Source organism: Balaenoptera physalus, assembly GCF_965194825.1.
Source record: "Balaenoptera physalus genome assembly, chromosome: 17".
Taxonomy (NCBI): Eukaryota; Metazoa; Chordata; class Mammalia; order Artiodactyla; family Balaenopteridae; genus Balaenoptera; species Balaenoptera physalus.
Window position 1 is genome coordinate 81,362,787 of NC_138895.1, and position 13,697 is coordinate 81,376,483.

Sequence of the window (13,697 nt, forward strand, 5' to 3'; positions counted from 1 at the left end):
CAAATTAAAATGTTGAAAATATTTGATAAAGATGAGACATTCACTGTCTAAATATATAGCTGATAGCTGTACCACAAGATAGCTATAAAAGATTTGCAAAAAATCCTAACAAACTAGGATCCTACATTCAAATTGCTTCACAGGTGTTGTTATACACCCAAACCACTTTTTAAAAAATAAATTTATTTATTTTTTATTTATTTATTTTTGGCGGCATTGGGTCTTCGTTGCTGTGTGCAGGCTTTCTCTAGTTGCGGCAAGCGGGGGCTACTCTTCGTTGCGGTGCACGGGCTTCTCATTGCGGTGGCTTCTCTTGCTGAAGTGCACGGGCTCTAGGCGCACGGGCTTCAGTAGTTGCAGCACGTGGGCTCAGTAGTTGTGGCTCGTGGGCTCTAGAGCACAGGCTCAGTAGTTGTGGCGCACGGGCTTAGTTGCTCTGCGGCGTGTGGGATCTTCCCAGACCAGGGCTCAAACCCGTATCCCCTGCATTGGCAGGTGGATTCTTAACAGGGAAGTCCCTCAAACCACTTTTTAAAAAGGCAACAAATAGTAAATGGGTGGATGTTCTTCCTATAATATAATGACAAGAGACTCTATTCAGGGGAACAGAAATAAAAACGAGGGCCTTCATCCCATGTCAAAAAGATTGGCAAATGGTTTATATGTTTTAACTCAAAATGCAATAGAAATGTTTTAGATTTCTCTGTGTGTATATATATATTTTTAACTATTCCCTATTTAACTTTCTTTATTTCTGTTTTTTAACTACCAATACTCATTATTTGTGCTAAGAAAACTTCAGCTGTTTTCTGGTTTGACGTTTATGTGGAAATACCAAGACCACGGGCAACTTCAAGCACAGGTATAACTTGCCAGGACAGAATCAATATCTCATTTAATGTAGTTTAATTCCTAGGATTTACATCTGGGACCCACATCTTATTCTCCTCAGGCAAACAGTCCATTAGTTTTTATGGGGGAAATCTTTTTCTGTCTGAGAATCAATAAAAAGCTGCCTGCAGTATGGTTCATATTTTATTCATCCTGGGACTTCTCGGTGGGCTGCTTCAAAAGGATTAGCTAGATGATGATCATAAAAAGAACCATGTGGCTGTTATTTTTCAATCTCGACACCCCTCCTGCCCCTACCCCGACCACCCCGCACAGTGGGTCAGCGTGGAGTAATAGAAAGAGTGCTGAAATGGGATTTTCAAACTGACTTAACTCCCAACTTGGACATTAATTTCCTGTATGACCTTGGATGAGTGACATCACCCCACTGGGCTTTGTCTTCCTCATCTGAGGAGGAAGTGCTCCTGGCACCAGCGTCCAGAGGTACCAGGGCAGGGTTGACCTGCTTGCTAGCAATAGCCCTACCTGGAACATGACACTGAGATTTCTGTAGAGTGGGGTTTGCACCCAGCCCTGACATTTCCTCACCATGTGACCCTGAACTGGTAGTTTTACCTCTCTTATGCCCACTTTCCTTACTTATAAAATGGAGACAATGATTCCTATTGATAGGGCAGTCAGATGAGATAAGGGATATCAAGGGACCGTAATTTCCTTTAAGTGAATATACATGTAATGACTACGAGCACAGTGTCTGCTAAACTGAGGTTCACCTTTGCTTTATGGCGTTGAAACCAAGAATGGTCCCGGCAGCTTCATGCAATGAATATAATGCTGGTGTTTGAGACAAAAGTCTTGGATTCCAACTACCTCCACCTGTGTAGTTTTAGGACCTTGACCTGTGACTTCCACTTTCTTAATTTCACTCTGCTTTTTGAACAACTGGATAACAGTAGCTACCTCCTGCCTGACATACCACCTGGCTCATACCACAGGCTCAGGACGGGGTAGCTCCAAGGCTTTCTCCTCCCCTGTGCCTCTTCCAAATAGAAACCAAGCCGAAAAGGAATAGAGAGATGGGGCTAAACCTTGAACTAGTTTGAATTGGTTGTAAGCTGAATTCTGGAATCACAGATTGCCAGGTCATTTCATCCAAACCTTTAATTTAGAGGCGAGGTAACCAGAGTTCTAACATAAAGCAATTCCTCCTGTGGTCGACCAGTAGTGAACAGACCTTTGGAATGTGAGCCACAGGAGTTAAGGAGGACCAGGGCAGGGCTGGCAAACACTTGGGGTTCTGGGAAAGTCCAAACACAAACTGAAGGCACATCCTCTCCAACGAGGAACTTACCGGGGATCCTTGGATTCCTGGCGGTCCCGCAGCTCCGGCAATTCCACCTGCCCCCTAAGGGTGGTAAAGCAGAAAGCCAGTTTGCTGTGTATCTGAACAGAGGTCATCAGCACCTCCTCTTCGTGCATGAGGCAATGCACAGACCTTAGATCCTGTGCCCCTTCCCAGCTGTCTGAACTGTAAGTGTTTCAGAGGTGTTTCTGCCTTCCCCATCAGGCTGGGATAGCCTCTGGGAATACAAAGATGTCGGGAGGACAGCAGCCGCATTTCAGGAGAGGCCAAAGCATTCACCAGCTAATTATCCATAAGATGAGAGTAAATGGTCTCACTTCAGAGTGGACATTTTCAGCTAACATCAGGGAACATTTCAGGACAGAAGACAAGAAATAAACAATTGGATTTATCTTCCAGAGAGCTAAGGAATGCAATTGCCTGTATCGACAATCCAAGGATGAAGAGATGCATAGATGGATAAAGGGAAGGGGAGTTGTACACAGGTAAGTGGTGCAGAGTGAGCCCCAGACAGGCTTCTGCCCTAGGGTTACTGCACGTGCTGTTCCTTCCGCCTGCAGTCTAAACCCCCATGTGTCAGAGCTCATAACCTGCCCTCCTCCACACCTTGGCTCAGGTATCAGCTTCTCAGTGAGACATTTTCAGCCTACCAGATCCAAAATTGCAAGTCCCTGCTCCTCACCACCCCTTTTCTGTTTTTATTTTTCTCCAGCCTTTGCGTCCATCTGACATCTTAGTGTTTATCACCTTGTTTACTGGGAACTAAAACAGTGCCTTGGAGATAGTAGACACGCAATAGTTCTTGAATAAATGAATGAATTAGGAGCTGGGCTGGCTGGGTGATAAAGGTAGAGGTTCTTTAGACTAATCGATGCACTGCTTCTTACTGGCTTTGATGCTTCAGTTTCCTTATCCACAGAAGGCAGAAGGTGATCCTGCCCATGCCATAGGGAGGTGGGGAGTAAACGAGGCAATGTTTACAATGTGCTCAGCACAGAACTGAGGGTACCAGTTAGGAGTGCACCCTCTCAGAGCCAGAGTTCCTGGGTCCATGTCCTGGGTCCCCACTGACTAGCTGTATGGGAAGTTACTTTACCTCTCTGCTTGTCAGTTCCCTTGTAAAATGGAGAAAAAGGAAAAAAAAGAAGACAGCACTGACTTAACTTGAGTTGTTGAGAGAACTGAGTAAGGTGATACACATAAAGAGTTAGCCAGCCAGCACCAGGTACACACTAAGAGATCTCCATAAAGGGCTCTCTGTTATCAGAAGTCTGATGACAGTGGTCTTCTTCTGTGCGTGTCTGTTGGCCAACCCAAGGCCAGGAGCACTGCAGGTAATAACTAAGCATGGGATAACAGATAAGCAAGGTCTCGCAGTACTTTACTGACACCTTTCCAGCAGTCTTTATTTAGTCCTTTTGCATACATTTATTGGGTGCCTATGTTGTACCAGGTGCTGGCAAAGTTTTAGGGATACAGAAATGGCCACACCACGGTCTTGGACCTCAAGGAAACCTGACACAGTTGTAGAAGGTGTGTCTTATTTTCCGTGTAAGACAAATCCTGGAGACAAGCTGCAGTCTGATTTGTCTCCACGTCTTTCACCAGGTGAGGGCCCCGTAAATGTTCACGAAATAAAAAGATGTTGATAATATTTAGATGAACAGCCTAAGGTTCATGCTCCCCTGCATCTGGGCTGCTGCAGGGGAAAACTACACACCTAACAGAATGACTGCGTTTCTACTCCAAATTTGGATTCTTCTACATAACTTTGCCGAAAGCTTTTGGCATCCTAGACTCTGGAATCTAGCTAAGCTAGCAGGTTGGGAACAGGGTAAGGGTTTTACGGGAAGAAGAATGCTAACAGAGCACCAGAAAATAAACTGTGAAAGTAAAGAGCTCTGTCTTCTTGGTGTCTGTATGTAACATCATGAACACTCAAGAAACAATGCATGATGGACCAGGAGGGTCGGCTGCCTGCTCTTGAGTTTCTTCTGCATGACCGGCCCCTAAACCTGAATGGGCAGCTGACTCAGCATCCATTCCCAAAGGAAAGTAACAGTCCAAGCCACGGCACAAAGTGGAGGCTCAACAAACACCTGCATGATGCTGAATAAACTCACGGATCAGCTGGAGACAGACAAGCAACCTAGACCAAAGGGAGGTAAGTTTGCCAAGAAGAGCATCAGTCAATGTTAGCACCACAGCTACCGGAAGAGCAAGGAGAACATCTGTTTGGAGGGGGAGGAGGGTCAATGGGAATAAATGGGATGATAGTAAAGGCTGTTGCTATAGCTAGACCGATAACAAGTGCCTTAGAATGAGAACGAATGAACTGTCGAAAACAGTAATAATACATAGTAATAACTTGCAGTTATTATTATTGTTATCGATTACAGTAAATCCAAGAAAGTCTGGGTTTGCACGACACTCTGTGATTCCCTGAGCCTCTCACCATGGGACAGTTTCCTACGGAAGAGGGAAAGTTGCTTCTATAATGCATTTCTTACTTAAGAGCCTAACCTTGGAATTATCCCAGGCTTCCCCCAACCCGAGCTGGATGAAAAATGCTACGTGGAGCCTGTGCATCCCTGCCAATGGCCCCTGTCCCAAGAGCATTCTGACTACACTGTCCCTCAACGTAGCCAAGCCCCTCTGAGCTCACCCCAGACGCCGCCGCGACCTGCACTTTCACTTCACCCCAGACACCTTTCAGGTGTCAGCCCACTCTTTAAAATAAGAGGTCTGTCCATGTGATACCACCTCCAGGGAGTAGGGAAGTATGCACAAATGACAAGGCCAGAAGAGGAGGAGATTCAAAGTAATTACTTACCGGTGGCCCAGGGTTCCCTGGGGGCCCCATGAAACCTGGAACTCCTGGATGACCCTAGGAAAACACAAGGCAATTATTTTAAAGGATTCCCAAAAAGTTGCACTTCGTGCAACTACCGAATTTCAGACAACAAGCTAGAATCCATCTTCTAACTCAGATAAAAATTCTGGCTATAGATATACATATATGAACATATGTATATATATATAAATAGGTGGTTGAGGGAGTATCTAATAATATTTACAAAAACAAATCTATCCTGTAACTGGATTTGCTTCAAAATAATGTGAAGGAAGAAGGATATAGATGAAAACAAGAGTGGCCAAATAGCTGGAAGATATTATGACCAGGTGATAAATACAATGGGGTAATTTTTATTATATGCTCTTATTTTCATGTATGTTTGAAGTATCCCATAATAAAAATTTAAAAACAAATAAATACATATACACACAATTTAGACCCACAGTGGAAATAGCTAGATTAGCTGAATTATGGCATCTATGACAGTATTACAGTTATTTTAAGAAAGAGATTCATGTCCCCATGTGGCAAGGAGTCCATGTGTATTATAGAATGAGCTAAACCGGTTATGCTGCGAAGTGTATTGCATCAGCATTTATTTAGTACAGCAATGTTATCAAACCAAACAAACTACCACGAAAGAAATGATCTCCCTGCCCTCCTCCTTCACCTCCTTCCACAGGAAAACACAAACTGTAACATTCGGTGCAGAGATCACTGCCGTTCACAACTCATAAGAATAATCCAAAAAAATCTTGTCTTTCAAGATACAAGTGGAATTTTCGCTGAGTATGTCATTCAGACCTTCAGTATAGCTCTTATCTCACCGCCTCTGGATTCGTTGCTCACATGCCTCACCCTGTCGCTGAATGAAAAGCCCTGCGAGGTTAGGGATCTGCCCATCACTCATCCTGTATCGCAGAGTCTGGTGCGGGGCCTGGCACGGAGCTGGTTTATGATGAGTACCGACCGAGAGACGGACAGAAGACTTAGAAGGAAAGGGGAAGGGCAGGAGGGAGAGAAAACAGGAAAAGAGGGAGAAGAGTGACAGCAGCAAGGCACAAGCAGAATAGCCAGTTTAAATGGCTTAAAGGCTGTTCGAGGCTGAGGACTTGAGAGTGCAGGGCGAGCTGGTAGCCCTGGATAGGAGACGAATGGGAGACAGCGTTCAGATCCACACGGGAACACTCTTACAGTGCACTCGGAGCAGTGGCCCAGCAGGGCTGGATGGGCCCTGAGCAGAGAAGGGGTGTCTATGAAGCATTTTAGCTCACACAGTGAGAGTCATACAACAGAAGTGGTGGGTGGGCAGGAAGAAAGGAGGGGGCGTTTTGCATTTTGTAATGAATGACTACCAGTTCAGTGAGCAAGAAGTACTAAAAGTAAACGAGTACAAAATTTTAAAATATGTGTTTTTAAAGAGAAGAAAAGGTAGGCTCCTTGGATAATTGGGGAAGGGGAGTGTGGCAATGAACCCATGTGGAAACCATGGAAACATGATGTAGAAGAAAATCCTACCGAAGGCAAAGAAGAGACAAGAAATGACTGCAGAAACAGTGGAATGACAGTTACCTAGGAAAAATAGTGATGTTTCTTCAGGGCGAATGTTTCACTGCAAAATAAGTTTTTACCTGATCACCTTTCTGTCCAGTCTCACCATCTGCACCACGTTCTCCTTTATTTCCCTTAGGAGAAAAAAAAAAAAAAAAAGAAAATTACTGGAAATTTTGCTAGCGTTACGTTGCAAAAGAAAAATTTTGCAATGCATTCATTCTCTCATTCTTCATCAATTTCTTATCAAGTTTGTGCTGTAGGCCCAAACTAGCTGTGGGACCTTGAGCAGGTCATTTAAACTCCGAGTTGTAGTTTTTTTAATCTACAAAATAGAGTAATGATTGCCCCCTCATGAAATGTTGGGAGGATAAAATCAAATAATACATGGAAAACACTTAGCATAGAGCTCAGGATATAGTAAGAGTGCAATAAATATAATTATTATTTTTTACTATTTTGTATTTGAATCCTGGCTTTGTCATTTACTAATTGTGTGTCGTTGGGCAAGTTGTTTCAACTCTCTGTTTCCTACTTCTAAAACGAGAATGATAACAGCAGACTCATGGGGTTGTTGTGAGGATTACATGAACTGAAATCTACCAAGTAGACTAGCGATGGGTTCAGTGTTAGCTCTCAATAAACATCAGCTATCGTCATTCTCATCGCAATTATCACTATGATTGTTATCACCATCATCACCACTGTCACCATCACTGTTGCTGTCATTATGACATCATCACCATCACAACCACTATCCTCTCCTCATATCAATCATCATCATCACCACCGTCACTGCAACATTCACTCCTGGCACCTCTAACATTCTCCTCCTCCTCCTCCCTCACATCACCATCATCTTCATTATCATGCTCATCAAGACATAGCCTGCGACCTACCAAAAATATAGTTTTACAAACTAATCCTGAAAGTAACATTCAAAGGTTCCAATCTCTCTTAACTGTCACCTCTTTGGCCCTGTGTTTAGTATGTTAACAAGTATATTCCAGTACAATATTATTAAACAAAAACATTTCAGTTCCTTTAGAAGAATGTATTATGCAGTAAAAGAAGTCGTTGGCAATTAGTCAATCTTGGCTGTGTTTCCAGGCCTGTCCTCTCTTATCTTTGCATCTTTCAGAAGATCATGTCCCTTCTTTGCTCTGTTTATTCATTCAGTAAATGAAGGATGCGAGGGGGCAGGTCAATCTACGAGGGTCCAGGTCCAGAACCCTACAACTCTCTCACTGGAACATCACGCCCAGTCATCTTCCTATCCAGACTGTTGTACCACAGCAGCAGTTCATTGATGACAATAACTACCTAATAACACCCTGGCTGCCTCCCTTGGGTATATTGGGAGGGTTAGGTGATCTAATGCCTGTAAAGTGCCAAATGCTTTTGTGTAGAGGAAAAACAAAATAGGTTCAGAGGGGAAGAGCATTTGTTCCAACATTTTTGCATGTAATTATGTCTATCTACTGTTTTAAAATCTATAAAGCCAGCACTGTCTGCAGGCCACTTTATAACCTCAGTGAAAAGAAGTGACAGAATAGCACACCGCTTCTCCGACATTTAGGACGACTGCCTTAAAAGTAAATGGTTTCCTTTCAATTTCCAGTCCTCAGTCTGGGCTTAGAATGGTTTCAACCCTCATCTCACAGCAACTAAATGGCAGCAGCTCAAGGATCTCCACAGTTGTCCTTGTCTCCTTCTCCGCCGCAGCTGGGGATCAAAGCAAACACAGCCACCCCCAAGCCTGACTCACTTTCTTCCAGGAAAGAGGACTGACATTTACAGAGCCTCTACTCTGCCGGTGCTCTTCCAGGGCGTCCACATGAGATCCCACTTCATGCATTTCTTTGCGTATATCCTGAGCTGATGCAAAACAGTATTTAATATGTCTACATTATCTAATTTAGCCAGGAAAACTACTCAGTGAGGTAGGGGTTATTACCAGAGCGTAGAGATAAGAAATCTGGAGACCAGAGAGGTGAAGTGATTTGCCTGAGGTCACACAGGTAATAAGAAACAAGATTTGGCATCTAATCCAGATCTGTCTGTATCCAAACTGCCTCCTCCTGACCAAGTTACTTTCCTGGTTATTTTCCTAGGTCGTGTTGCCTTGTCCCATTGGTTTTATAATGTCAAGAACACTAGATTTATAGTCTAGAAGCCCGACTGACCTTGCTGACCATGTTCTGGGAACCTTTCTATGCACCGAGAATACAGCAATCAAAAAAACAGATTAGAAACAAAACAAAACCAAAAAAACCACCTGCCCACCTGGAGTTTACATTCCAGGGACATTGCGAGTTTACTACTTTGCTAGCTCAGCTCTCTTCAGTACGTGTTTATTGAGGGTCCAATGGAAGGGCTTCATTTTCTGTTGAAAAGAAGAGAAGAAACTCCCACCACAACCCCTTTTATTAGAGCATTTACTTCAGAAAACTTGACACTGTGAGTTCTTTCTCTGTCTCTCTGAAATGTATGTAAGTCCTTTTCAAAGCTGAATAAGCCTTTTGCCAGCTCTAGGACCCAGGAAAGTCTTTCTCAAGGACCTGGGAACATCTCTTTGAAATGTAATCAACAAGGAAAATAAAGCCCCATCTCCCAGGTTCTAAAGGAAAGTAGGAGTCTAACTTCGCGGTCCCTTGTTCCAAGCTGCAAAGAGAAGTTTGATTTTCTTTTGTACAAAACTAATTCACTAAAGCAGAAGATCACTCCGATCACCGGGTGAGTTAGGATGAACATGACAAATGGTGCTACTTGGTCCTCTTACACTAGAACTAGCTATTGCTCATCCTGAGGACGCACACATCATGGGTCATAGCTGCTTGGCCATAGAAAAGGGTGAGATTTCTTTGTCTTTACAATCTCTTAGCAAAATTGCCAGTGATGCCTTATAGTACTCTGGCTTAATGCTTGTACAAAAATAAAATTATTTCCCTTCTTTTCTTTGTGGACAGGTTTTCTGGTTTGGGAGAAGATTCTGTTTAGTTTTTAATTATAGTTCCTCAACACCATCATTTGTTAAGTGCGTAATGTAACAATTATTTAGAGGTTATGTTCCTAGCAGAGGCTGCTCTAAGGATGCTGGCTTTTGTGAATCCCTCAAACAGGTAATTCTCTCCAGGAGTTTACAAACTGTTGAGAGCAGGGCCTAAACTTTCTCAAATTAGTAAGTCTCTGCTACTCTCAGAATAAGCCCTGTCCCTGAAATTTTGCCTGCTGTTTCTCTGCCTAGAAAACTCTTCCCCAAGAATGCCTGGCAAAGCACTGCCTAACTTTCCAATGCAACTAAAATTCCACCTCCCGCTGCAGGTGGCCTTCACAGGTGACCTCTGCCCCACGGCATTATTTTCCTTAAAATCATTTAACTCTTCTCCTGGAAATTTGTTATAGTTGTTATTAACTCAGATGGAGGAACAATTATGAGGACCTCACACAGTTACACCATCTCACATTTCCTACATGCTGGGCACCATGCCTGGTTGGTGCTTTGTAGATGTTTCCTTGTTTTAATGGTCACACCCTCTCTGTGAGATGAGCCACGTAGTTCTTTTACAGATGAGGGACCCCAGGTTCAGAAGAGTCCAAGTTGCCCAAGTCTTACCATTAGTAAGCGCAATTCACTCAGCTACTAAGAGGCAGAACTGGGTTGGAGAACCCCTGACCTCTCACTGCTCTCGGTGGCCTCGGCCCCAGTCTGATTTTTCTAAGAGTCATGACCTTGTAGATCTTTCTTCTCCAACACATCAGGCCTTAGAAGGCATGGCCCATTTCTGACCTACCTCTTCCTCCTGACTCGGAAGGGAGCTGTTTAAGGGCGTGCGTGGTGAGAATCTTTCAGGATTGAGGCAGCTGTGGGTGAAAAGAGACCTCTCCTGAAGACAGCAGGGACTAAATGGCTCTGGGTCGCCTTCTGGGAAGCATGGGATTCCAGGGCCTTTTCTGGCAGCTCTAGTAACAGCAGAGGAGGTATTATCCCTGCTCCCAGAATCGTCCAGAACCTCCAAGGCAGTGGGGGGATGGGGGTGGGCGGCTTCTGCTCACTTAGCATCTCCAATCCCTGCAGTTCCCATTACATGATTGGTGGACACGCGGACGAGAAGAAAGCCACGTTTTTCACAAAGGATAGAATAAGCGGCACTTCCAAACTGGAAGGCGCTATTGCATCTGACTCTGCAGAAAACCGCGTTTCCAGAAAATCATGTTCTGATTACCGTCTTGCTCCTTCTTCCTCTACATGGGCTGTAATCGTAACAACAGCCACTGTATCTCCAGACCCTACCCCTTAGAGTCAGTGTCTTAGGCAGTTCGAAAGCTCTACAGTGAAGCTCTGGATTTGACGGTGTCATTAAACCCCCCGGACCCAGCAGCCGAAGAGAGCAGCTGCAAATCTGCGAGAAAGATCCTGGGGAGGCTGATTTCCCAGACGCTGGATCACCATCGCACGCAATGAAGCAAATCAAAGCTTCTTGACGACGCACGTGACCAGTGAACACCCAGGGCCTGCGGTTACAGAAGGACGCTAACAATGACCAGAAATGCTCCACTGTGGGCAGCATTTTCAATTTACAAATTCATCCTGGTGTCCGCAGGTCTGGCAGAGATCCTGTTTGATAACTGAGGCTCAACAGAAAGGAAATGAAGCAATCCTCTCTGTTCTGTTTTCTGGAGAGTGGCGTGGGATGAAGAGCACAGAGACAGGCTTGAATTTGAAGCCAAGAACCAGGGCAAGCCTGTGAGTCCTCAGATGAGGTATGTAAATCCTCTGCAACTCAGCTTCCCAGCAGTAGGTGGTGGCAGGGGGAAGCTATGACAGGGGCTGTACCGGAGACAGTGTAGGTAGAAGCTAGGCTCCCCCGTGGGGAGCTGTCCTTGGTGCTGCCGGTGGTGGTAGCATTACTGGGGGTATAATGGCATACTAACTAGTGCGGGTCCTGGAGCTGGACGAGCAGGGATTCACCTTGGTTATACCACCTACTAGTTTTGTAATACTGGCATTTAATCTTGCTCAATCTTAGTTTCCTACTCTGTGAAGTGGAACAACATCTCTACTTCCTAGGACGACGCTCACCATCGCAGGAGACAATATTGTAAAGCGGGTAAACTGGCTCTTGGCCCTTAACACACCAGGTACACTGTCTCCTGCAGTTCCTGGGAGTAGCTCATTCTGTAGTGTGGACCCTGAGAATTTCTCACAGTCACCATGGACTTCCAAGGGGGGAAAAAAAACACCCCGTCTTTCAGAGGCAGCACTAATTTCTGTCCTTTTTCTGGGTGGAAGCTTTCTTTGGCTTTCTCTGACTCTGTAAAGGAACCAACCCTCCCGTGAAGGGAATTATAAAAGAACAAAGGCAGAGCACTTGTCCCAAGACACCAACACTTCAGGAGCAGCTGGGCTGATAGAGAAAACAGTTCCTACTCGGTGGAGGGAACTCCTGTCTGTTTAATTGATTGGCTTTTGTTTCTCTGGTCATTCCATGGCAGAGGCAGCACCCAGCAGTGGCAAGATGACAACAAGGGCTGCATAGTGAGGACCAGCTGAAACTACCCACCACAGAATCCTCCAGGCGACGAGGTTAGCCACTGTTTATGACCCCAGAAAAGAAGGGTAATCCTCAGCAAATAGCGCAGAGGATGCTAGGTTGTGCTGGTGTCTCTTAACCTAACGCTGCCCCCGGGCAGACTGAGACCTGACATCTATAGTCCCTGAAGCAGGAGTCTTAGGTTTGTCAAAACCCTCTAAAACTTCAGTGTCTCTGGATAACAACTAGATGTCTAACCTGCCAGCCAGGGCCTGGGAGATCTGGCTGTTTTCCATCCTGATACCCCACAGGCCCCTGGCTTTGTTGTCACACCACCATATTTCTGTTTGCTTCCTTGCCTTTTAATGGTAATAATAATACCTCCAACCCCATTTTCCAGGGCTGTGCCTAGGGTGAGGAAAGTGAGCACTCACCTGGGGGGCAAAATGTAAGGGGCCCCGGGAAACCTCAGGATCCAAGATAAAGAATATTTTAGGGCTATATTTTTATAAGTCAAAATTAATGCAAAATAATCCAAGATGAACAAAATATGAACATGTAAATAAATACAGGGCTCCAAAGGGGCAAGGATTAGGGGAAGGCAAGGAAAGTGAGGGATTCATGTGTAGGTTGGGTCTCATCTTTCTTTTAATATATAAATTTATTTATTTATTTTTGGCTACATTGGGTCTTCGTTGCTGTGCGCAGGCTTTCTCTAGTTGCGGCGAGCAGGGGCTACTCTTTGTTGCAGTGCGCGGGCTTCTCATTGCGGTGGCTTCTCTTGTTATGGAGCACGGGCTCTAGACACCCAGGCTTCAGTAGTTGTGGCACATGGGCTTCAGTAGTTGTGGCGCACAGGCTTAGTTGCTCTGCAGCATGTGGGATCTTCCCGGCCCAAGGCTTGAACCCGTGTCCTCTGCACTGGCAGGTGGATTCTTAACCACTGTGCCACCAGGGAAGCCCTGGGTCTCGTCTTTATTTAACATTTTGATATTTTGTTCCTTATGTATCTACTGCACTCATTTTAAACATTTCATAATACCGCATTAGAGTCTCATTTATCTTGGTTACGGAGGATTTTGGCCTCCCCTTACGTTTTCCACCCAGGTCCTCACCCCAATCCTGGCCCAGGGGCTGACAGAGCATGAGGGCTAAGAGTGACAGAGGGCTTACAATGGGACAGGCTCTGGTGGGGTCATCTCATGAGCGGCCGTCAGGGCCAGAGCCTGTAAGGTCTCTGCTCTCACACTCCCTAGGGTACCAGGAGGAAAGGGAAGGGCAGAGAGGTAAGAAGCTAGCCCAAGGTCACTGCTGAGACTGGATTCCAACCCCAAAGGGCTTGCTCCTGTGGTCTCTCTCCTACTGACAATTTCCTGCTGCATCCCCCATCAGATGAGCCACACCGTGTCCCAGCCAGGCCACAAGAAGAGACACAGTGACACGTGTCCCTGAATGCTGGGGCAGAGCAGGGCGTAGAGTTTCCAGCAGCACAGAGGTGACAAGGGGGTCGGAGAGAGCCCCCAGGGCAGCATCGATGTCA

At 45.2% G+C, this 13,697-nt stretch overlaps 1 protein-coding gene across 1 annotated transcript in view; it reads right to left on the bottom strand.

The window, feature by feature from the left end:
• COL22A1 (collagen type XXII alpha 1 chain) overlaps nt 1-13,697 on the bottom strand; it is a 243,258-nt gene that overhangs the window by 38,712 nt on the left and 190,849 nt on the right. Inside the window, exons 45-47 of the mRNA XM_082433767.1 lie at nt 6,704-6,757; nt 5,049-5,102; nt 2,204-2,257 (exon numbers count right to left, since the gene is read on the bottom strand). Coding sequence (XP_082289893.1) covers nt 2,204-2,257; nt 5,049-5,102; nt 6,704-6,757 — 162 coding nt within the window. The remainder of the gene's footprint in view (nt 1-2,203; nt 2,258-5,048; nt 5,103-6,703; nt 6,758-13,697) is intronic.